This window comes from Epargyreus clarus, unplaced genomic scaffold (assembly GCF_041222505.1).
Source record: "Epargyreus clarus isolate Ecla_fem2 unplaced genomic scaffold, WU_Ecla_fem_2.2 ptg000019l, whole genome shotgun sequence".
Classification (NCBI taxonomy): domain Eukaryota; kingdom Metazoa; phylum Arthropoda; class Insecta; order Lepidoptera; family Hesperiidae; genus Epargyreus; species Epargyreus clarus.
Window position 1 is genome coordinate 5,096,616 of NW_027332227.1, and position 25,182 is coordinate 5,121,797.

Here is a 25,182-nt window from a genome sequence, read left to right on the forward strand (position 1 = left end):
TAACTTTTATTTGAACCATAACAGGAAACGTAATTATCTATAATGTAATTTCTTACTATACGGATATACGCCTAGCCTGCCAAGTCTCACTACTGGACTTTCACCTAGACAGAGTATATTTGTGACTTGTTTTTGAAATATCTTCCTGTATTCTGATTCTGGCTCAGATTTTTCAACCGGTTTTTCTTCATCTTCCTCCATGATCAACTTTTTTCGGCAACGTTTCGACATGATAATTTTCAACATAAAGACAGCGGTCCTACTTCGTCGCTACCCAGCCTCGACTGCGTTGCACAACACTAACCACGTGAAGCTAGCGTGGGGTGCGGTACGAGGTGCGTGGGGAAACGAGGCGTTCCCAACCTCGTTCCGCACTGTGTTAGCATTATTATTTGTTCAGTGCGGTACGAGGTCTAACAAACCCGACATTAGGTTGGTGTACCATAGAACTAGGAATCAGTAGCACATCACAAACATATAGTTATCACTCTCCTACACTGAACCAGACGGAAGTTATGCCTCTCGCACCACAGAGAAGTTAAAGTTTTTTCTTACCGCTATAACGACCAGACATGGACGAGGTGTTTTAAGCCGCGTTCCGCAGCTAACGTGTTAAGGGTTTATGTGATTCCGAGCACCCTCGCCATATTTTTTTTTATATTCTAAATATAACCATAATTATATACTAAAAAAATTAAAACGATCTTTTTTGTACATTAAATTACATAAATTATATGCCTATGTTATATTTTATGATAACAGTAACCCTTATATTTAACAGTTTACCTTATTCAGTGCCAAGTCGTTTAATATCTCCATTTAAATTTCCAACAAAATATATTTACTTAGTTTAACGTTAGATCTTATTACTATTAATGTTTATATATAATAGCAGAGAGAATATGACAATGATTCATACAAAGCAAATAGTTTCAAACATTGAGATCAAAAAGATTTTTTATGTCTATGTCGTGAAAGAGTGGACGTCTTCTGTGTATCTCGTTATCATTAACCCTTTTGCTCCACTGCTGGGAATGAGTTTGCTCTTAGAACCAGAAGAATTTAGACCACACTGCTCCATACTGACCAAATTTGGAGTGTTCATACCAGATAGAGTTTCTTATTAATATTATTTATGTAATAAATTGTTATTATAAATTAAGTTCCATTAGATGGACCTTTGGTACGAGTAGATAGCATGAATATTAAGTTGAATGAAATCTTGTACTTTCAATCAGAATTGCTTAGATTCCAGGAATTTAGTTTCGTTAATGGAACCAAGAGAACTCAGGCTAATAAATGGAATGTTTTGATATAAATGAAAAGGAGACTTCCAAGAATCATAAAATAATGATGACAAATATCGAACTAGTAAGTTTTTACCCAACTGCAGAGGGTAATGTTTTTCAAGCGTAAGTACATAATAATATGTATATTTCATTGTTTGACATGTCCAAACAGTACCCGTAAGAGTCGTAATAATTATGTCAGTAAAGAATGATATTTTCGTGGAGCGTAGAGTGTGAGCAGCCAAAATTGGAATTAATAATAATTTGTAGTCGATGTAAAGTAATCTTTCACAGATCAAGATACGTAATCTTGGTGGCGGTGAAGGCGGCTGCACCAGCCAACGTGGCAGCGACGGCGACCACCGCTGCGGTGGAGCCCGTCACCTTCACCGCGAACCCCATGATCACGGAGACGCACAGCTGCGCCACGAACACACAGCTGCTGACCACTGCCACGTCGGTGCCGATACCCCGCTCCTGACCACTACCGCCGCCTTCGCTGTCCCACTGGAAATGGAAAATGGTTAACTGTAACTGATACTTTGAAGGTGGTAGAATCCTTTGTGGTTCGACTCCGGCGGCACCATCGCCACACCTATTTCTACCTAATAACAGCAGTGTTAGGCCCTGCTGTGAGACTTTTCTGAGGCGTTCCAGCTTAGTCCTCAGGGGTAGCGGCGCATCTGCGGCCGACCTCAGGTAGGAATATCTAATCCTATCGGGGGTTGATAACAGATGTCCATGGGCGGCAGTAGCCACTTACCATCAGGTGGATTGCATGCTCGTCTGCTACTCCTATATTATAAAAAAAAATACTATGATACACTCAAATATTAGAGAGTGCTGTTTAAAACTGCCACACCTTGGCATAACATGTCAGCTATTCTATTACTTTAAACTGTGAAGTTAGCAAATTACTTAATGCTTGTCATAGTACCCACTTCTATGATCAATTAAAATCAATTTATAAAAAATATTTTAGAACAAGGGATAAAGGATAGAATTAAGGGATAAATTACCAAATTCAATTTTGTTGAATTATGCAACCAAGGATCATCAGGATTCTTTGGACAAGAAATTTCTGAAAACATTATTGTTTTTCTATATGTATTTTTGTAAAATTAATATTTATATCTTAAAATTAACCGAGACTTGTACCTAACAAAATATTACATTAGTACACCTGTCCAAATAAAATAAAACATTAAATACTGGTTTTCAGCACTTACGTATAATGAAAGATGTAATGAAAACAGATTCAGTTTCATTAGAAATGATTAATAAATCTAGCTCCGTTCTCGTTATGATAATACGAGGTTTAATTACAAGGCAAGTAAGCGGTAAATCCGTTTGATGTTCCCGTATTAATGAACGCAGCATTTACGATCACGAATTAAAGTAAATTAATATTTTATTACGCTAAACATGGATTGGATTTGTACATTGTGTACAGAATACGTAAGTTACTTTCTTATGCATTCTTAAAAGTTCTAGGTAATTACATAAATAGTAATTTGATTTTAAAATCATTTGAATTCCTGTGTTTATTTCTTATGTTCCTATGAATTAATATCAACACCGACGTTTTTCTAAAAGTATAATAAAATCTACTTACTTCCGACAATATAGTATTTTAAGTCGTATAATGAATTCCTGTGTTTAATTCATTTGTTCGTATGAATTAATATCAAGACAGCCGCTGTTCAAAAAGTATAATATTTACTTACTTTCGGCAATTTAGTATTTTAAATACTTTAATACAAAATTGAGGTGATCTTGAGTCGAAGTAGCCAAGAGCATGCAATCCACCAGTAGGTGGTTACTGCCGCCTATGGAATACTGGATCGCATATGGGACAGAGATTCTATCTAAATCCAATCACAGATGTGCTGTCACTCTTACGAACTAAAAGCATCACAACGCAAGAAGTACTTCGCGCTAATATGAATTAATAATAATTAATCTAAACCGCCTTTTTATATGCCGTCTCTAATATTTTTTTATGTGTTCCTAGTATAGTGGTATGCAAATAAAGAGTATTTGTTGTTGTTAATCTGTTTTAATTTAAATAGACAGAACACATTTGTATACATTTTATGACATTATATCAAAGGCATATCTGTCTGTTTATATCCATGGAACAGACAGAATCCAGCCAGTTTACCCCCCGTAATTACGATACGACAAGTGAGCGTCTGGCGATCACAAATCACTAACAAGCACAAAGCAGAGTTGGTTCGTTATTACAGCAATATAGTGTTTTGTTTTATTTTTCCTAACAACATTGTGTTGTTGACAAAAGTTTATAAGTTATCCATTTTTTAGCTACAGACAAACCAAAATAGAAATTATATTAAAAAAATATTTTATTTATTATTAACGGATTTAAATGCTTTTAATTATCTTCTTTTCAATAAGGAACCCTGGGTGTTTTTGCACTTTTTATTATGGGTGTGTGTTATATGTACCTATACACCAAGAGAACTACTTTATCTGGGATTGATTATTTATGTTCATGGGCGGTAGTAGCTAATTACCATCCGGTAGACTACAAGCGCGTTTGCTACATCTATATTATAAAAAAAAACATATGTGCCTACGGTGATCATAACGGCCACTTACCATGCCAGTAGCGTGGTAGTGCGCGACGAGGAGGTACGGCATCGTGAACAGCGTGGAGTACATCACGCCGGCAGTCCAGCTGAACAGGATGGAGGCGACACACTTATCAAACACAACAGCATACTTCAGCTATGTACTACCACTATTGTGTGCCACTCACCATGCCAGTAGCGTGATAGTGCGCGACGAGGAGATACGGCATCGTGAACAGCGTGGAGTACATCACGCAGGCAGTCCAGCTGAACAGGATGGCGGCGACACACTTATCAAACACAACAGCATACTTCAGCTATGTACTACCACTATTGTGTGCCACTCACCATGCCAGTAGCGTGATAGTGCGCGACGAGGAGATACGGCATCGTTAACAGCGTGGAGTACATCACGCCGGCAGTCCAGCTGAACAGTATCAGCATATCTCTGCTGTGTACTACCATGATTGTTTGCCACTCACCATGCCAGTAGCGTGGTAGTGTGCGACGAGGAGGTATGGCATCGTGAACAGCGTGGAGTACATCACACCGGCAGTCCAGCTGAACAGGATCACAGCGGCCCGCGCACGTATCAAACATAACATCATCATCCCGCAGCTATACGTGCACAGACCGCCTACGTACACCTTCTTTGCCCTGGAAATGTAGAAAACCATACGATACATAAATACTCTTATAATAGGCTCCCAATTTTCCACTATTATATCTATACCACTCAAAACAGAAGATGGTTGACAAAAGCCATCCAGTAGACAGTTTCTGACTGAGGAATTTTGATAAAAAGACACTAAAAAATATTGAGTGTCAGAGTGAACAAAATACAACATACAATAATACAAAAACAATATAGAGTATTATTAACACAAGAGTACAAACAATACTTTTTGATAGCTACTAGGGTGAGTCAGATACTACGGCATAAAGTAACTCCATAGGTAAAAGTAACGAGGCCATTGCACTACCTACTTATCGAAAAATATATAAAGATGATTATATTTTAAAAAAGATACTACTAAGACCTATCATAAACCGTCCAAGGCCCTTTGAAGGTCCATAAGGAATATTGGTCTAGTACCACCGCCCAAATTAACGTGTCTAATACACATGTCCCCAAGCAACGCAACCTCTATTTGCAAACCACAAGAAAATAAACTCCCTCAAAAGTAATATTTTATTTCGGTATTAATAGAAATCGCTTTCAATCTATAATTCTAGAACAAAACGTTCGTTCTCAAATATTTGCCTCCAATAAGGATCATCTGATTTATATCAATGTTGTATCGTGATCTCATTAAAACTTGAAACCTTATGAAGTCTAGGTTATATTTATTGCTCTGTCTTTGTTAATCTGATATTACTAAAATAGCGCCAGCTAAAAGTTTAAAATTAATACCAGTCATTACAATACATTACTGTCTCATTCCTGGACACGCATCTCCTCTTAGAATGGAAGAGGTTTTGGTCATAATCCACTTTTCTGGCAACGTGGGAATTTGTAAACTTCACGAACCATTGAGTACTTTTTAAGGTCTTTCGGGCATCCAAGACTCCCTGCTATGTTTTCCTTCATGACTGCTGCTAAGTGATAATTAATTTCTAATACGAACATAACTTAAAAAAGCAGACATCATCGTCATATCTAGTTTTGCCTCTTAACAGAAGTGCTAAGCACTGCTGTATTCTGGCTTGAATGGTGTGTCCGTACACCAGGCGTTCCAATTTAGTCCTCAGAAGTAACACGTCTATAGCGGACCTGAGGTAAAACTGCAATCCCATTTGGGGTTAACTACAGATGCCCATGGGCAGAGACAGACGTCACTTACAATCATGAGGACTGCATGCGCCTTTCCCTTCTCATCATCATCAACCCATTACTGTCCCACTGCTGGGCACGGGTCTCCTCTCATAATGAGAAGGATTAGGCCTCAGTCCACCGCGCTGGCCAAGTGCGTATTGGTAGACTTCGCATACCTTCGAGATTTTTTTTAAATCTCTCAGGTATGCAGGTTTCCTCACGATGTTTTCCTTCACCATTTAGCAAGTGATAATTTATTTCTAAGACGCACAATTTCCCTTCTACAAATATTGTAATAAAAAATACAAAATATACGTAACATTATTCACAAGGTTATACTTTCAGTGACTCACATTCGACTAGAATCCCTACTCCGTATCGATTTCAAAGTTGGAAGCCATTCAAGTTGGAGACAATGTCAAGGGCCGTCTGATCTCATTACACTGCAGTAGGAAGTAACAACGAAGTCAAGTTGAAGGGTGGATAAAAATATCTTTACATAATAATATACTAATTATGTATAAGACTAGGTAATAATAGACTCAAAAGTCATAACATAAAAACACACTTTAGGTACTTAGGAACTTTTTTAAAGGAAAAAATACTAGACGGGAGTAATGTTGATGATCATAATAATAGAAGATATTACGAGTATGTACTATAGCTTCCTAGTTTTGTATGTATACTTGCAGTAGTAAGTGAGCATCCGGTCCACCTGTTAATAAGTGTAATAAGTGGTCACTGCTGCCCATGGATATGAGTAACCTGAAGCCACACACGCATTACACATCTGAGGACTAATATGATCAATTAGATTAGATTAGTCTCTATAAATCCGTCGGTATCGACACTTTTTTACCGAAATGAAAGTTTTACTCTTATTCTTACACAATTCGAAACGGAAGGATGATCTCGAATAATGTTAAGTTTGTAGAAACATTTTGACGTAATCATTGTTAAGCAAAGAACATATTTGCCGAAATTCCGGCAAAGGAATGTTCAAAGTTTAGAATCCAGAAAGTTTCAGCTTCAATTTGTAACTATTTTACGGTTACATCGTAAACATCTTAATTAACAGGTTTCGAGGAAATATCAGCTCTGATATCTTGGAAATAATATTAAGCTTGAGGTACCGAGGCACGAGGTAACCTAAATAGTAAATACCTAAAATCAAATATCAAGATTTTTATGTGTGATTATTATTTATAGAAAACTATACAAAGATTATTATCTGCTTTAAACGCCCGTTTTGTCTACCTATCACAGACGGCGTTTGACGATTTCTGTCTACTCCTACTCCCTATATGACAAAAAATAATCTAATCTGATCATATAAATCTTGATAAGGCTCCCGTGTCATGGTTTTTCATCAATTTGTAGCTTATTTCGGAAAGTAAATATACACTTTTATATATAAAATGGGGTATCCATTTTTTGCCAACTTATTCTTATACGAATGTGACCTAATCTAGATATATTGATATATATCAAGGAAAGGTTTTCCCTTGATCTGTCACACTTCTCCCAAAACGAAAGTCACAGATTGCCTCTGCCCATAGTAGTATCTAGGAGCTAATATATTAAAACTAGGCTAAGTGTTTACTACTTACCCAAGTTTCTTTATAAGTTTCTCGATCACCGTGGAATAGCAGGCACAGGATAAAGAATACATAGCCATGCCCCAGCAGCCGAAGCGGACGCCTGCCTCATACTCGATGCGACTGACGCTGCCCACCGGCGCCTGAAATTATATTCATGGCAACGTATAAATACATTTTAATTTTTTTTTGCTTCTTAACTAAACAAGGCGCGTAGTGCTGTTCATTAATAGAATTCATCAGAAGGTGGAAGAACCCTGTATAGTTTGAATCCAGAAGCACCACCGCCACACCTATTTCTGCCTGCACCCTGCTTAAACACTGCTGTGTTGCGCTTTGAAGGGTATAATAAGTGAGACACACTTATCCGAGGCATTACAACTTATTCCTCAAGGGTAGCAAAGCATCTGTGGTCAACTTAAGGTATTTAAATTTATCTAGGTTTGATTACAAATACATGGACAGCAGTTGCCACTTACAATCAGAGGACGGCTCTTTTCCTACATTAATATTATAAAAGAACATGACGTCATAAAATGACATCGTATCACAGTTATTTCCGATTTACGATATCAGATATAACGTGGTATCGCCGGTAAATACACGGTAGAAACCAATATAGATTTATTGCTTTGAAAATGTAAATTATGCGTAATTGTATGACTTGAAAAATGATTCAACGCATTTCCTATTTGCTAATAATTTTCACAATCTATATTTACCAGACTGCGGAGGATAATTAAAATATAGCAGTGATAGCCTAGTGGTTAAGGAACTCGGATTCTCGATCAAGAGGTCCGAGGTTCAAATACCAGGCACGCCCTGATTTTTCAAATATGTGCGTATTAGAAATTAATTATCACTTGCTTAAAACGGTGAAGGGAAACCTGCATACCTGAGATGTATAAAAAAAACTTTAAAAGGAAGGTACGTGATGTCTACCAATTACCACTTGGTCAGCGTGGTGGAGTATGGCCCAATCGTCCTCATTCTGAGAGGAGACCCGAGCCCAGCAGTGGGACAATAATGGGTTGTTGGTGATGATGATAATGGAGGGTAATTAATTTTGAGCGCATGTATGTTTAAAGTTATGTCTCATTGTTTGGCAAGCCTTACAGGCCTACACCTTAATGGATTTTAACATATACCTACGGTGTTGTTAGATTCGTCTAACTTGCAGGAGGGAAATAAGCTATATTTTTAAGCAGTCGGATCTTTGTTTTAAAAATCACTCTTGTTCAATAATTGAATCATGCATCGGATGTGCTCAGATTGTATCTTTTATCTCAGTTGAGATGGAATACATTTTGGGTTTGATTAATATCTTGACAGGGTACTTTCATATCAGTCTGGTAGTTTAATACCGATATAGCTAAAGATTAATAAACTGTTTATAGTTGACGATAGATAGTGCTTTTCCAATCGTTTGAATATTAATAACATTATACATTATCACCAAACCGTTACTATCACATAACTGGGCACGAGTCTCCTCTCACAATAAGAAGTATTACCAATCTTCATATTAGCTAAGTACGAACTAATACACTTGAATGAATATTCTTTAAAAAATATTAAGCCACTTAATTGTAGTAGATAAATAAAAAAATCTTCATCCATTCATCCATTATTTTGGAATTTAGACAATTGTGCTCGTACTCTACAGCAGGATTGTCCCCAAACTCAGCTTGTGCCACGAAATCCGTGAAGTAGGGGGAGTACCAGACGTAAGCCATCCAGCAGAAGAGGTTCGTGGAGCAGACAATGCAGAGAGACTCAAGTATCATCACGATGCACTTGACTTAATTCTGCTCATACTTACAGCAGGATTCCCCCAAACACAGCTTCTCCCACAAAATCCGTGAAGTAGAGGGAGTAGCAGACGTGAGCCATCCAGCAGAAGACGTTGGTGAGGCAGCGATGCAAAGAGACTTGAGTTGACTTGAGGTAATTCTGAATATACTCACAGCAGGATTCCCTCCAAACACAGCTTCTCCAACAAAATCCGTGAAGTAGAGGGAGTAGCAGACGTGGGCCATCCAGCAGAAGAGGTTCGTGAGACAGACGATTCTTAAGGACTTCGGCATCATCACGATAGATTTGAGGTAATGCTGCAGGGACAAGGGTTCGCCACCGTGGGGAATCTCCGGTACTGGTATAGTGATGTCTCCTCCTCCATTCTGTAAATGTTATGAAAACTGGGTTATGAAAGTCATTAAGAGTGTATGTCGTTCACCGAAGTTGTTAACCGATTAATAAAGCCGATATGCTAGTAGTATAACGAAAAATATTGCAACTGAAGAAGGTGGTAGAACCCTTTGTGGTTCGACTCCGGCGGCACCACCGCCACACCTATTTCTACCTAATAACAGCAGTGTTAGGCGCTGCTGTGTTCCGGTTTGAAGGGTGTGGTAAGGGAGACAGACTTTTCCGAGGCGTTCCAGCTTAGTCCTCAGGGGTAGTGGCGCATCTGTGGCCGACCTCAGGTAGGAATATCTAATCCTATCTAGGGTTGATTACAGATGTCCATGGGCGGCAGTAGCCACTTACCATCAGGTGGACTGCATGCTCGTCTGCTACTCTTATATTATAAAAAAAATTGAAAAAAAAAACTGACAATTTTTAAGTGCCTCCGCTGGCCTATACGAGATACATAATGTTTCATTTCATTTCAATATTGATAATAACGTATTGGTAATGAATAAGTTGTTCTGATGTACTTTGCTTGGATAATAAAATTTAATCTGTGATGGTGTTACTATGAAACGTGATGCAAATTTCTGTATGAAAATCCTTACAACGTCAATTTTTTTTTTTTTTTTTTTTTTTTTTTTTTTATATGTAACCTAACGATAAGGCAGACGGGCTGCCTGATGGAAAGCAGTCACCGTCGCCTATGGACATTTGCAACACCAGAGGAGTCGCCAATGCATCGCCGGCTTTGAAGGAGAGCTCTTTTTACACCCCTCTTGAAGAGCCCCATGTCATAGTCCTGAGGGAATACCTCAGGAGGAAGTTCATTCCACATTTTGCACGTACGCGGCAAAAATGATCTATTAAACCGAACCGTGGAGGACCGCCACGGGTCCAGTTGATGTGGATGGAACTTCATCCTTCGGCGAGTGGTGCGATGAAGGAAAGGCGACGTAGGCACCAGATCATACAGTTCCTCAGAACACTCACCATTGTAAAGTCGGTAGAACACGCAGAGGGAACCTATGTCCCTCCGAAGGCTTAAGGGTTCTAACCGATCAGAGATCACTGGGTCATCGACGATTCGCACCGCGCGTTTCTGTACGGAGTCAAGTGGGTTAAGTTGGTATTGTGGTGCCCCTGCCCAGAGATGCGAGCAGTACTCCATGTGGGGCCTCACTTGCGCTTTATAAAGCAGCAGGAGTTGCCCCCCAGTGAAGTACTGCTTGGCTCTGTTTAGGACGCCCAGTTTCTTTGAAGCCAACTTGGCTTTAACTTCCAAATGACTCCGATACTGCACGTCGCACGAGATGTCGACTCCCAGGATCCCTACACTTTTACCAATGGTGAGCGGAGTACTTTGGAACTTAGGCGCTATGACGAATGGGGTTTTTTTAGCGGTAAACGCGCAGACTTGTGTCTTCGAGGGGTTGAACTCAACAAGGTTAAGACGACCCCATTCCGAGACCCGCTCCAGAGAGTTCTCGATTTCAGACACAAGTCGGATTCTGCTTTCTTCCACGAATGTCCGAGAGGTGTTCGCACGGCCTGTGTACACAGCATCTCCCGTGCTATCATCTGCATAGCAATGAATGCCACCGATTTTTAGCAGCATATCATTGATATGCAGAATAAAAAGCGTGGGAGATAATACAGACCCTTGGGGCACGCCAGCGTTGATGAGCTTCGTGTCTGAGCAGCACCCGTCAATTACGACCTTAATATGCCGCTCAGACAGAAAGCTGGCAGTCCATGTGCACAACCTCTCGGGAAGACCGTAAGATGGTAACTTCGCGAGAAGGGCCCTATGCCAGACCCGGTCAAAGGCCTTAGCGATGTCCAGGCTTACGGCCAATGCCTCCCCGTTGCTCTCAACAGCCTGCGCCCAACGGTGAGTGAGGTACGCAAGAAGATCACCAGCTGATCGGCCCTTGCGAAAACCATATTGGTGATCGCTGATCAGCCGGTGCTCTTCCAGGTACCTAAGGAGCTGCGTGTTTACAACACGCTCCATAGCTTTTGAGAGCAGGGAGGTTATCGCTATAGGCCTATAGTTGGCCGGGTCGCTGCGGTCACCCTTTTTGGGAATAGGGTGTACAAGGGCAACCTTCCACGAAGACGGTACTTGTCCTGTGGTGTAGGAAAGCGAGAATAGGCGCGTTAAGACGGGAGCCAACTCGGGAGCGCACGTCCTGAGCACCACTGCGGGGATTTCGTCTGGCCCGCTCGACTTCTTGATATCGAGGGACAATAGAGCTCGCCTGACAGCCTTCTGCGTAAAGCGAATATCCGGCATAGAGCTCTCACACCGCGGGATGGTAGGCGGTGTGGCCCCTGTGTCATCAAGAGTCGAGTTTGAGGCAAAGAGGGTACCAAGAAGATCGGCTTTCCCCTTTGCCGTGTGGGCCAGAGAATCATCTGGTTTCCGCAGGGGCGGTAGTGAAGACCGGCAGAAATTACCCTCGACAGCTTTGGCCAGCGACCAGAAGGCTCGACTCCCGGAGGGGTAACCAAGTAGCCGCTCGCCAATTCTGCCGATGTGCTTAGACTTCGCCTTGGCCATATGCTTCTTCGCTGAACGGGAGGCAGCATTAAACGCGGTTCGGAGCTCGGGGGTTTTTGGGTCCTTGCTAGCGTGTGCTGATGCCCAGGTTTGGAAGGCCTCCTGCTTAAGGCTTAGCGCTTTAGCACAAGACCCACCAAACCAGGGCTGACTCCGCCCGCCGACGGACACGACAGAGTTTGGAATGAAACACTCCATACCCTGCCGTATCACGTCGGTTACAGACTCAGCACACGAGCTAGGGTCACCCGAGACGAAACATAGCTGCCTCCACGGGTACGAAGCCAGGAACTCCCGGAATCCGTCCCAGTCTGCTGACTTGTAATGCCAAACTTGTCGTCTCCCGGGGGGACGTGTCTCCACGGGGTACGACAAGGGCACAGTCGAACTTACCAAGCAATGGTCAGAGGATCCAAGGGGAGCCTTGACCATTACTTGGTAGTCCACCGGATGGGTAGTCAGCAGTAGGTCCAGCAAAGAGGCAGTATGGGTCTCTACATCAGGCACCCTAGTGAAACCAGGTACGACCTGAGAGAGCCCATATGCCAAGGAGAAGTCATATGCAGATCTCCCGGCAAAGTCGGTGGTCCGGGATCCCAGCCAATCAACATGATGAGCGTTGAAATCACCGAGAACCACCAACTCTGCCGAAGGACACTGCTGCAGCATTCTGTCGGTTGCCCACTGGACGTGCTCGGATAATCGAGTTGTCTCCACGTCTCCGCTATAGGACCTATACAGGCACGCGTAGACACGGGTAAGACCTCCGACGTCCGCGCGCAGCCACAACAATGATAGGTCCTTGTCTTCGAGAAAGCTGAGACGGCGATAGCAGACGTCCCCCCGAACATACACACATACCCCGGCACGACGCCTGAAGGCATGTTCTAAATTGTAACCGGGGTATTCCAAATACGATGTATCGTCCGGGGTAGATATCTGCGTCTCCGTCAAAAAGAGAAAAGCCGGCTTTACCGTCTCAAGGTGGTGGTGGACGGCATTCAGATTGGAATGGACTCCTCTGATATTGCACATATCCACAGTAAATGTGGAAGAGGTCGCCGCTGTGCAACTTTTCTTCTTTTTATTTGGCTTTCTCATAGTTGGTGGTTGTTCCAAAAAGGGCGGGAATTTGAAAGGATTTGCAATGCTCCGCCGACGCCTCACGGGACAAAGTATGAGTCTCGTGACACCGAGCCTACGGAGGTGATGTGGGATGCTGGCGCGGGGGACGGAAGGGCCCCCGGTCCCCCCCGTGCACGACTACCCGGCTCCACTCCGGTCTCTTACTCCGGCAAGGTAGCCGCGCAACGGGATTTTTCGCCGGTTGGCGGGACAGCCTCCCGGGCCAGAGGTTAACAGTGTTGCCCGGGTTCGGGTCCCCAACTAACCGGCGGGCGGCCAGCGGACAACCGTTTCACCGGGTCTCCCTGGCCCCCGCGCCAACACACCACGCCCCCGGGGGCAACGATGCTTAAAGAGACTCAACGGACCCGTAAAGTACGCCGTCGGAAGCACCACAGGGGGATGGGAAGGGAGGGATAAGGGGATGAACTGGCTCCCAGGCGCACTACCGAAACACGACGAGTCGTTATTAGCGGTAGACTCCGACCTGAAGGTGGTAGCTAGCCAGGCAGATCCCACGAAGAGATCTTACCACCAAGCGAGACACCTTCGGGAATTACGCCAGGCGGTGTCAGACCCAGCAACCAGTGGGACCGTCGCAGTAGGATGTTAAATGCCCGAGTAGACGCTGCTGCCCATCTACCCGGTAGATGCCCTTAGTCGGCTTCTACGACACCCACGGGCAGGTATGGGGTGGTCTATTCGCCGCCGGAGCCACACGGCAGAAAATCTTTACAATACTCGTACTCTATAGTTAAAGTCCCATATTAAATCTCTATGGCTGTAGTATTGCCAACCACACTGCCTGTGGCGACCTCCCGCTACTCGTCAAGAGATGGCGCCACGAGTATTCTGAATCACGCTGTCGAAGTTTTCTAAATATCTGGCATATATACAAGTTCCAAACTGAGACTGTCGGAGCACGGCCGCTCCCCGGGCACGATCACCTAGCCCGGCGGGAGATCTCCCTTTGCCAAACTGCCCAAATGCAGGTTAATACATAGCACTTTCTATTCGCTTTCTTTTCATTGTTTTCTTCACAATTACAGCAAGTGATAGTAAATGTCAAACGCAAAGAGCGTAAAAAATCCAAATTCGAAAAATCTGTTACATTGGAATACAAAACCTATCTTCAATGTAGGAGGTCGTGGCTGTCAGAGCTCATATTGCTAAGTAGCACAGCACATTGATAAGTATATTCTACTGTTCCCGCTGGTGTCATATTGAACATTAACAAGCCTGAGCGGCTGCAAATGGACCATTGTATCCATAGATATATTATCCTACTGACGTATATTATATCTATGATTGTATCATATTTATGTCTTGTGAGTTGTGACTTTAATGAGTGACAAACAAATATGTTCTATTATAAGGTACCGTTGTCGCTAAAAGCATTTTTATAGAATACTATTATACTTACTATTGAAAAAATCAAGCTATTTATTGAACCAATTTAAAACTTTTATTTATTCCCGCGCAAAATACAACTCCAACGTCAAGAACTTTCATTGTCTTTATTATGCTAACTCATACAATTGTACCAGCCAGTGATTATAGATAACAACTTAAAATTATAAAATACCACATCATGAAAAATAATTAATTAAAATGATACTAATAATAAAATAATTTGCATAGATTTCTATCATTATATACCTAGGTAGGTTTCGTCTGTTGTTAGTAATTCGACAATCATTTTCTATTTTTTTACATTGATAAGAAGTTAGTCAATTATGAAGGAAGAAAACAGTTCAAATTCAGTCACCATCATCAACCCATTATTGTCCCACTGCTGGGCACGGGTCTCCTCTCAGAATGAGAAGGATTAGGCCATAGTCTACCGCGCTGGCCAAGTGCGTATTGGTAGACTTCACATACATTTAAGATTTTTATCTCTCAGGTATGCAGGTATGCACATAAATTTGAAAATCAGAGGTGCGTGCCTGGGATTTGAACCTCGGACCCCTCGATCGAGAGGCCGCGTTTCTTAACCACTAGGCTATCACTGCCACCAAATTCAGTAATAAGTATATAAAAATAAATAGGATTAATATCGAAAGATAATGATCAATTCCATTGATTGCACAATCAAAATGCAATTTGATACCTAAAAATGATTTAGTTATAAGTTTTGCGTGAGATTTCAGAGAACACTAAAATAAACACAAATATTTACTTCCTACGAGATATTGCAAGAATTACGTTGGTAAACATTTTTATACATGCTAACATCAAACTTGCTTACGTACTCGTAATATTTTTATGATACAGTTAACAAACAGTAGAAAACGAGTATGCAGTCCACCTGATACTAATTGACTTCGCAAGGAGATCTGTAATCAACCCTGTAACCTCTAATTAAATGGAAAGTATACATATATGTAAAATAGGTAACAAAATTCTTCTATGCTACCTAAAATCGGCCGAAAATGCTTTGCTGCCCCTGAAGACCCGTCATTAATAATAAACCTATTGGATTTTTGGCTGAAAATGATTCAAAATAAAAAATAAATAAGTAAGCGACCCGCGTGGTGGAGCGGCCACCATACCGGTCTGACGCGCAAAGGGTCCCGGGTTCGATCCCCGGCCAGACAGATATCTAAATGATTAATTTAGATTTCTGTTTCTGGGTCTGGGTGTTTGTGTATTTGTCTATGTGTGTGTCCATGGCACCCACGACACGGGGAATCCTAGTATGGGGCTGTGAGTGTAGAAAGCGTTTGTAGGCAGAAAATCATATATGGCGTACATAAATGTTAATACGACGCCTATCAAACCATAACACATTACGCTGAATACCTGATAAAAATAGCATTAGATAAAAATATGTCAAAGGTGATAGGTACTAACGAACCCCAAAGAATTCTACTATTACGACTAACTTCACAATATTCAAGTTACCTCAGTTTCATTCAGCGCGCCATAAGTAGCTGGATTTTCCGCTGCCTTCAAATGCTCCTTCTCTACATCCCCCTCGTCAACATCAGTGGTCTCCTGTAAGGGTTCAGCTCCTGGCGGTATTTTCTCACTCGGCTTCTGAAGAACTTCGTGCTGCTGAAGCTGGTCCAAGGGTATCTCCTTGAAGCTTGTTATGGTGGCTGAGACACACGCAACGAAGATGATCGTTATGAGGAAGAATACCGCCCTGACGTGACCACCGAATAGTGCTCCTGTAAAAATAGGATTGTCTGTATGACTTCCAGATGCAAAAATTTATTCGATTATTCTTTTAAAAAAAAATTGACTAGACTTTAACCAACGTTTAGCACCGAATCTATACTAATATTATATACTACATATACTACATGGATGTATTCTTATATGAAACATAAAAGTTACCTTCTATAAAAAGATGAGAGTAAAAGGAAAATCGTAAAAGAGAATCAGAAACATGAATGTAAAATATATTACCTAAACTCGTTTCATCCCAATTGATACCACCAAGTGCGTATCCCATAAAACCCCCTAGGCCAGCCATGATAGTAAAAGTGCTTAGGCCTTTCGCGTGGTCCTCTGAAACAAATATTTGTATTACATAAAGTATTTATTATTGGCATTCCATGCATAGAACATTAATCAAAACATTGATCAGTATTCAGAAATTGAATAAGGTCCTTTGACAGAACAAGATAGCCCTTTTTGAAAATGGCGACCGAGGGACGAGAGTTGCGACTCCACAAACTTAGTTTTAGCTCAACACACTTGACATCCAAATAATAAGATTGCGTCTTTTGACTATTGCAACCTAAATGTAACATTTCAATGGTAATAGATATTCGTATTCAGATCTTTGCATTTTAATTTTTCAATTAGACACGCTTCAATCACTCAGTCTTACAATATGCGTGACACAACGAACAAGTTACATTAAATCTAAAAATTATGACTTGTAATTTAAACGTAAATTCTAACATTTGCAATGTTAAAGTGACGTATAACCGGACAAGTACTATAAAAATATAAATACTGGTTCCTTAGAACTACATATGTACCTATATCCCAATTAAAACGAATCCAACGACACATCATAATATGTTAAAATGTTTAAGCCGTTTGGGCTGCAAAGTATGCCAAAGCATAAGACACATACGCTTGAAAAACATTACCTTTTGCAGTCGGGTAAAAAGAAAGATTTTTTGTTTTTTCCGAGGCTTCTTTTTACGTGTCGTAGTGGTAAATTTGTACTTATTTACAAATATCATCATCATCATCAACCTGTTACTGTCCCACTGCTGGGCACGGGTCTCCTCTCAGAATGAGAAGGATAAGGCCATAGTCCACCGCGCTGGCCAAGTGCGTATTGGTAGACTTCACATACTTGCAGCAGTGATAGCCTAATAGTTAAGAAACTCGGCCTCTCGATCGAGGGGTCCAAGGTTCAAATCCCAGGCAACTACCTCTGATTTTTCGAAATGATGTGCGTATTAGAAATTAATTATCACTTGCTAAAACGGTGAAGGAAAACATCGTGAGGAAATCTGCATACCTGAGAGTTTATTAAAAAAATAATCTCAAAGGTATGTGAAGTCACCACAAATTCATTTTAAATATTTAAACTTTTCATTACTTAAAACAAAGTATTCAGTTTTATGATATTATTATCATTGATTTAACCAATGACGAATTTACGAATACCTGGTTTTTCAGAAGAATGAGTGAGTTTGTAAATATTTTCCTTTCGCGTCGTTATAAAATATTGTCTTAATAAACGAAGCAACAACTCAACGTGCTAGCATGTATTACTTAACTGTAAGAGCGTTAAAACAGAAAGCATGTTTGTCTTAGAAAACTTTTTGTTTGTCAATCAAAACTTTTCAATCCAATATAATGAATGGATTTCATTGATTGACATAAATTGGTGTGGCCCGGTTACCATTATCACCTCCGATACCACCACACATCACTGTATCATCTAACTTTTTACTCTATAAATGCTACTGGTAGCTTTAGCGATTAAAAAATGGTTAACGCGACTGTCAAAAATCGCTCGGAAACTATTTTGGGGGCCAAAATTATATTTCGTGCTAAAGGTCTGAATACAAACATAGATAGGAACCTGCGTTACATGTAGATATCGTTTGATTGTGTTCACACATACATAATTATATCTCCTAATTAAGTTCATATTTCTGATCACACACTAAGAGAGTAGTAGAACCCTTTGTTCGACTCCGGGGGCACCAACGCCACATCTATTTCTACCTAATAACAGCAGTGTTAGGCGCTGCTGTGTTCCGGTTTGAAGGGCGTAGTAAGGGAGACAGACTTTTCCGAGGCGTTCCAGCATAGTCCTCAGGAGTAGCGGCGCATCTGTGACTGACCTCAGGTAGGAATATCTAATCCTATCTGGGGTTGATTACAGATGACCATGACTGTATGCTCGTCTGCTACTCTTATATTATAAAAAAAAATAAAACAAGCATCTTTTCGATCACACAAACCTAAGAATGGAACTCTAAAATCTCGGATCGGTCGCAATAGATGTATACTATGTGACGTCACACAACTCTATTTATAATCCACTATACAGTAGTACTGACTTTAACAGATAAAACAAATTCAGATACCTACTTACAATTCAAGGTGTGGAGAAATATTCATAATAAAATGTTCTTGAGATAAATCAATCACGGCTAGACATGCGATAAAAAGGCTTATTTTGGAGACATGCACATCGCTCCGTTTAAACAAAATCACAGTCACATGCCGTGACGTCACCCGTACAAATATTTAATGTAATTAATTGTACCTATCTATCAAACTGGGTTAAGGATACCGCTACCTGCTTTGTCAATATGATGTAAAACTAAATATTGTAAATAGTAACCGATTTTTGATTCCATAAATAGAATGAAACAAGATCGTTACGCGTGTACAGCATACATGACACATGTATTTATTGTATATACCTATAGGTAAATACGAAGATTAGTACTAAATCTTAATGCAACATAACCAATTGCCTTCATTTAACTACAAAGAATAGTACAATTTACTACAATATTTGTACAAGTTGTAAAAAACTGAGCCAAGGTATTAGCGCTGCGTACAGAGGCTTAGTTTATCAGTCGGTATTAGTGAATTTGCGAGAAAATCAGAAGCAAATAAATACAACTGACCTGGAACCGTCACGTCAAGGAGATAAGCCCTGGCGGGGCTCTGACAGGCGTCGGCGTCGAAATCCAGAAACACGGTACCGAGGACCGTGAAGAACACTCCCCAGGGATGGTAATTGGCTTCCCGTTTCTCCAACGCGGTGCTTCGCGGCCCGAGCACGGATGCCAGCTGTGTTCTATTTAAGGGTCTCTCGTCGCCGAACGCATAGCCCATGTACTCCCCATTGGGGACTAAGATTAAACCTAAAAATAAGCCAATGGTGTAATGCTTTCTGTAAGAATATACAGTATTCTTATACTAAAAAGTAAAAATGAGTATCATTTGAAATAAGTAACAAAACTATTTGTAGGGACATGTACACTTCAGTTTTCAACGTCTTCGTGAACCCATTACTGTGCCACTATTCGGTCTTAGAGCAAAAGTGATTAGGCCATAGTATACTCTGGCCAAATATCAATCAGTAGACTTGATGCATCTCTGAGAATATTGATTTAAAGAACTTTTAGGCGAACTTTCTGAACCGTTAAGGCAAGCGATAATGATTTTTTTAATTAGTTTATTTTTAGATTATTATTTATGTGCCTGAGATTTGAACCTCGGACATCTCAATCGAAAGGATCAATTTCAACCACAACCCTTTAACTCTTAACCCTTTAACTTCAACTTATCACTCTTTAATTCTACAAACTTACCCAGTAACACGCCAATGGACATCATCATGATGAAGGGCCTCCGTCTCCCGTACGGCGATTTGCATCTATCGCTAAGTGACCCAAGGAGTGGCGTCATGAAGAACCCTATTAATGGTGACAATGCCCACACAAGCGTCATCTGCTGGTGAGGTACTCCGATCTGCAGAAGAGTGGGCGATACGAAGGCGGTTTCGCCCGCGTATGAAAACTCTATGCCCATAACAGCTGCCGATATCCTCATCAATTCAAACCTGCTTTTCCTCCTGTATAAAAATACATTTCTAAATATTAGGCTAGCTTCACTTACTAAATAATTTAACATTACTTAAAACTCTATAAATAATACGATAAAAGGTTAGGTTAGGGTTTAATTTTTTTTAATATTTTTTCGAAAATTAAACGAGCATAATTATATACAGTTATAAAATTTCTTGTTATTAAGATGAAGTGGTAGTACAATAAATTTTAATAATTGAAGATTTAAATTCATGTGGTATATATAATTTTGTCATAAGTGGCCTTAACAAATTTCAAAGAGGCTTCTGAACTACTGACTAAATATTTACAAATTTTATTTTGTACAGATCCATAAATCATCGTCAAGGCCCTGATAAAAGTTTATTTGTATAGACGCGACCAAATTTTCTTAGATTTTTATTTGAAATGATATTGTTTATCTAGGTCATTACAGCTCAAGTAAATACATGATAATATTTGTTCGTGAATTAAGTAGACTCTATTTATTATCGCTTTGTATTATATATTAACAGTAACCGCGGCTTCGCCCGCTTTATGTTCAATCATAATAAAATATAGCCTATAGCATTCATGAATAGTATAGTTTTCTGTTTGCGAAAGAATTTTCATGATCGGTTCAGTATTTCCGACGATTAGCCTTACAAAGAAACAATCAAAGTTACAAACTTTCTTTATAATATTAGTATCGATAAATAAATCAATGCTACTTTACTTAAAAGTTAAAAAACTAGGCGTATTTAAAACCTTTACATTTATTTTTCACTCTTTACTACATGTAACACGTGGTGTATTATAATAAAAATAATATGAAGGTAAGATAACATAAGAAGAAGAAGTAAGGTAGAAGCCTTTGTGGTTCGACTCCGGCGGCACCAACGCCACACCTATTTCTGCCTCATAACAGCAGTGTTAGGCGCTGCTGTGTTCTGTTTTGAAGGGTGTGGTAAGGAAGAAATACTTTTCCGAGACGTTCCAGCTTAGTCATCAGGGGTAGCGGCGCATCTGTGGTAGAAATATCTAATCCTATCTGAGGTTGATTACAGATGTAATCCACCCATGTAATCCATGATGATGTAATCCATGTGCGGCAGTAGCCACTTACCATCATGTGGACTGCATGCCCGTCTGCTACTCCTATATTAAAAAAAAGTAAAAATGAAGTGTGAAGATAGTAGTGCTCTTCCTGGTTCCAATGCGGTTCCAATGCGCTTCTACTATGTTCACACAATTTCTGTCTTAGCAGCAATGCGACACTACTCTTGACTCTTTTACAAGCGCATAAGACATATGACACGTGAATCATTCCACCTTAGTCCTACTCTTATCCGAGTAAGATTTAGTGTTCGTATCTATATGTAATAGTCACTTACCAAATTTAATTATTTACGCTTAATTGCCTATAAAATTCTGCAAGAAAGGGCGAACATAATGCTAAGTTGATCAGTACGTCAACATCGGATTTGCATATGTTACAATTATAATTAAAAATAATAATTTAATACCATTCAATCATCTTAAGGCATAATCTAATGAAGAATAATCTATACATAATAAGGTAGGCTCAAAAAACATAACCCTCCCTTGCAGTTGAGTAAAAAACTATGTAACAATTGCCAAAAAACAATTTAGTCGTCCATAAAGTATGTATAAATAATTTTCTACTTCATATGTTCAATGACCTGTTTTACTGAGCGATACGTTCGACCGTGAACGACATTTTAATTTTCAAGAATAACGATATGCTGTAATGAAACACGTTTAATGGGAAATTATATGGACGGAATTGCATGGTGATGGGTACTCATCAGTATGCCGTCTGCTCTAGTAAGTACCTTAACTATTTTATAACGATACACGTAAATAATTTCAAGTTTATACTATTTTTCGTAAACAAGTGTATAGTACATTTATGTAAGTATAGTGTGTTATATAACTATTGTATGTATTGTATTGTTATATACTTTGTATGTTTAATTGTTACAAACAATACACGTAAACAATATTTTAAAATATTATCTATATTTTTATAAACAAGTAATACAGTATAAGTAATAAGTATATACAGTAGATTTATGTAAGTATATTGTATTTAGTATAATACAATGCATACAGTAGTATGTATTGAATTGTATAGTTATATTTATATTAGTGACAAAATATGCACGTAAATCATGTTTTAAAGTGTAAATTTTAGGTAACTATTTTATGACCAAATATACAGAATACATTTATGTAACAATAGTGAGTATTGTGATATTGTATGTATTGTATTGTTGTATTTGTGTTTGATTGCCACAATCACGGCCAATTGGATTTGACTTTGAAGTGGTTTGTTACTTAATGGTTTTATTACAGTAAATGCGTGTTACTGTAGTGTAATTTGAACATGTAATAAATTAAAAATTTAACACACATGCTCATTGACCTAAGCGTGTACTGTGTCACTCTTATCTCGTATTTAATTCTCACAATTAAACCTACAGAAACTGTAGCTGCTTTTAATTAAGTCTCGTGAGTTATACCTACTCAAAGTTTAGACAATTCAAAAAAATCAACAGTTCAAAATAACTATCAATGATACCCAAACTATTTATATAGATAAAAAACCATAGTTATTTCTAGAAAGCTATCTACATCGGTTTAAAAAAGGCGTAAAAATATTCTCCCAAATTATTTCTTTATTGGCCACTGTTTAAATTTCTACGAGAGAAGTATCCGTAATTTACCGTTAGACTAAAGAAAACAAAATACGCCCCTGCCAACCTTTTCTGACCTCACGCGGGTCCCAAAAAGTCAATAAAAGTATTCTAAAGATATCAATATATAACTACGACCTTTGCAACGATTGCTTTGGAACAAAAAATACAAATTGAATGACGCGAAACGTTTATTTTAAACTATTTTATTTATTTTTAAAATTTTAATTTGTATAATTATAGGTCAGTTGTTTTTTATTACTTTTGAACAGGCCGAAGGCTTTGCACCTATCACAAGTTATGTAAAAATATATTAAATGTCACCAGCCTTACCTATACAAATCGCTATATTCGCCTTCATGTACCACCCTTTCTGGTGCATCATCAGACGAGGGGATCCCGAACAGCGAGTCCCGGACCATGTCCTTCAGATCCTGGGGGTGCTCCTCTTTCCACTGTGCCCATTTCTCCTTATATTTATCCCTCGTTCCGTGAAGCCTCCCCGTGATCCCCTGGTACTCGTTAAGTTTATCTGCCATTTTTAATCAACACTCTATTACCGTGATTTATACGCGTACTTTAATACGTTTTTATAAGGCTTTCAGAAGAAATTAAGTAAAACATAATGGTGATTTTCAAGAAATATTAGTAAGAGTAAATAGTCACTTTTCGTAAAATTGTATGAACTTAGTCAACAAACAAATTTATTTGTCCTTATGTTGATACCGTTCGTACTGCACGTTTAAGTCACAAACTTTCAGTTAACACAAAGCTTTTCACAATAAAAAATAAGTTTATAAACCATTTTAACTTTTGACTCGACGTCACGAAAGTTATGAGCGAAAGTAAACTTTTTATGCGGTCACTTATGGAATGCACATTCCAGTTAGTAAGATATAATGAGCGGAGTTGAGGCAGATCGCGTGCCGGGAGGCGGAAGCGGACTGAAGCGCGCGCGCCGCCCTCGCTCACGACCGCCCGCCCTACACCGACTTGTTACAATTTATAAAATTCTACTAGAAGCGTCCGTTCTTGTACGCTCAATATGGTTTTTATTAGATATTTGTTAAGTAGACAAATGTTTATTCGATTTAATGATATGGATAATGATATGGATGTAGCTCGTCGATCAGACTTTTCTATCTTATTAAAATATAAGTAATACTAAAAACATAAATGAAAAATAATAATAAATTCGAAGCTCACTCTTAAATATTATTTATTAAAAATGTTGAACTCAATAATCAGCATACTTATACAAAATTTGACTTTCGGTAAACCCAAGTATTCAAAACATGAAGTAGGTAAAAAGATAAAAAACTCAGACAAAATTATCCGGTAATCTTGACACAATCTTTTTTTTGGTTGTTCTCGTGATAAATTATTTTGTGTCACTCCACGCCCCACTTTATATGATACAAAAAAGGCTGATAAGTTACTTAGTAAGTTACGTTTGTTTAAGTAACATAGAGTAAAACAATATCAACAACTAAGTCCTGAACTAAGTACAAAGAAATAAGTATGAACCCACAATAAACATATTTTTATGATATGGAATTAGCAAACGAGCAAGCATTTCACGTAATAGTAAGCAGTCACTGCCGACCATGGGCATCCGTAATCAACTCCTGATAAAATTAGAGCCATGCCTAGAGTTGGTCATAATGTCCCTGTAGTTCCGGGACTAGAATAGGGCTACGGTATCTCCTGCCTGTCGTAAGAGGCGACTAAAAGGGGGCTTCCGGGGTTGCGGGCGGCAAGAGTGGGAGCTCGAACCGCCCGGCCAGCGGCCCCGGGAAGGACGACGGTATGTGTGGTCGCATACCGTCGTATACACCAGATGGTGTGGCGAGCGTCAAGCTCACCTGGGCGGAGCCCGACGGGGCAACGCGCTAAGAGGACTCCGGTTGCGTTCCTTTGGAGATCCCGGAGCCCTCAACGCAGCGCAGAGTACGGCCACCGGGGGGGTTTTAGTGCGGTAAAAATCCCACATAACTCGGCGTCGCTCCCACGTTGTCGGGTACCTTTTCAAGGTTACCCCCTCGACAAAAAAAAAAAAAAAAGAGTTGGCCATAAAAGATGGAACTGGTCGGAGTCTCCTTTTATCGTTATCGTAAGAGTTACCACACGTTACAAACCTGACACACAGCACAGCAACAATTAACACTGTTATTAGGCAGACACAGGTGTGGCGGCGGTGCCTCCGTAGCAAACCATAGAGGGTTCTATCACCTTTGC

The 25,182-nt window shown here is 39.8% G+C and overlaps 1 protein-coding gene across 1 annotated transcript; it reads right to left on the reverse strand.

Moving 5' to 3' along the window:
- Positions 1-617: 617 nt before the first annotated feature.
- lovit (loss of visual transmission) lies at positions 618-23,900 on the reverse strand. Its single transcript, XM_073083496.1, is given in 12 exon segments — positions 618-1,796; positions 3,912-4,040; positions 4,072-4,200; positions 4,232-4,353; positions 4,356-4,540; positions 7,310-7,440; positions 9,265-9,477; positions 16,083-16,351; positions 16,593-16,694; positions 19,301-19,540; positions 19,991-20,253; positions 23,278-23,900. Coding segments are annotated over 12 exon segments (2,208 nt in total). The 5' UTR covers positions 23,484-23,900; the 3' UTR covers positions 618-1,577.
- Positions 23,901-25,182: the final 1,282 nt, after the last annotated feature.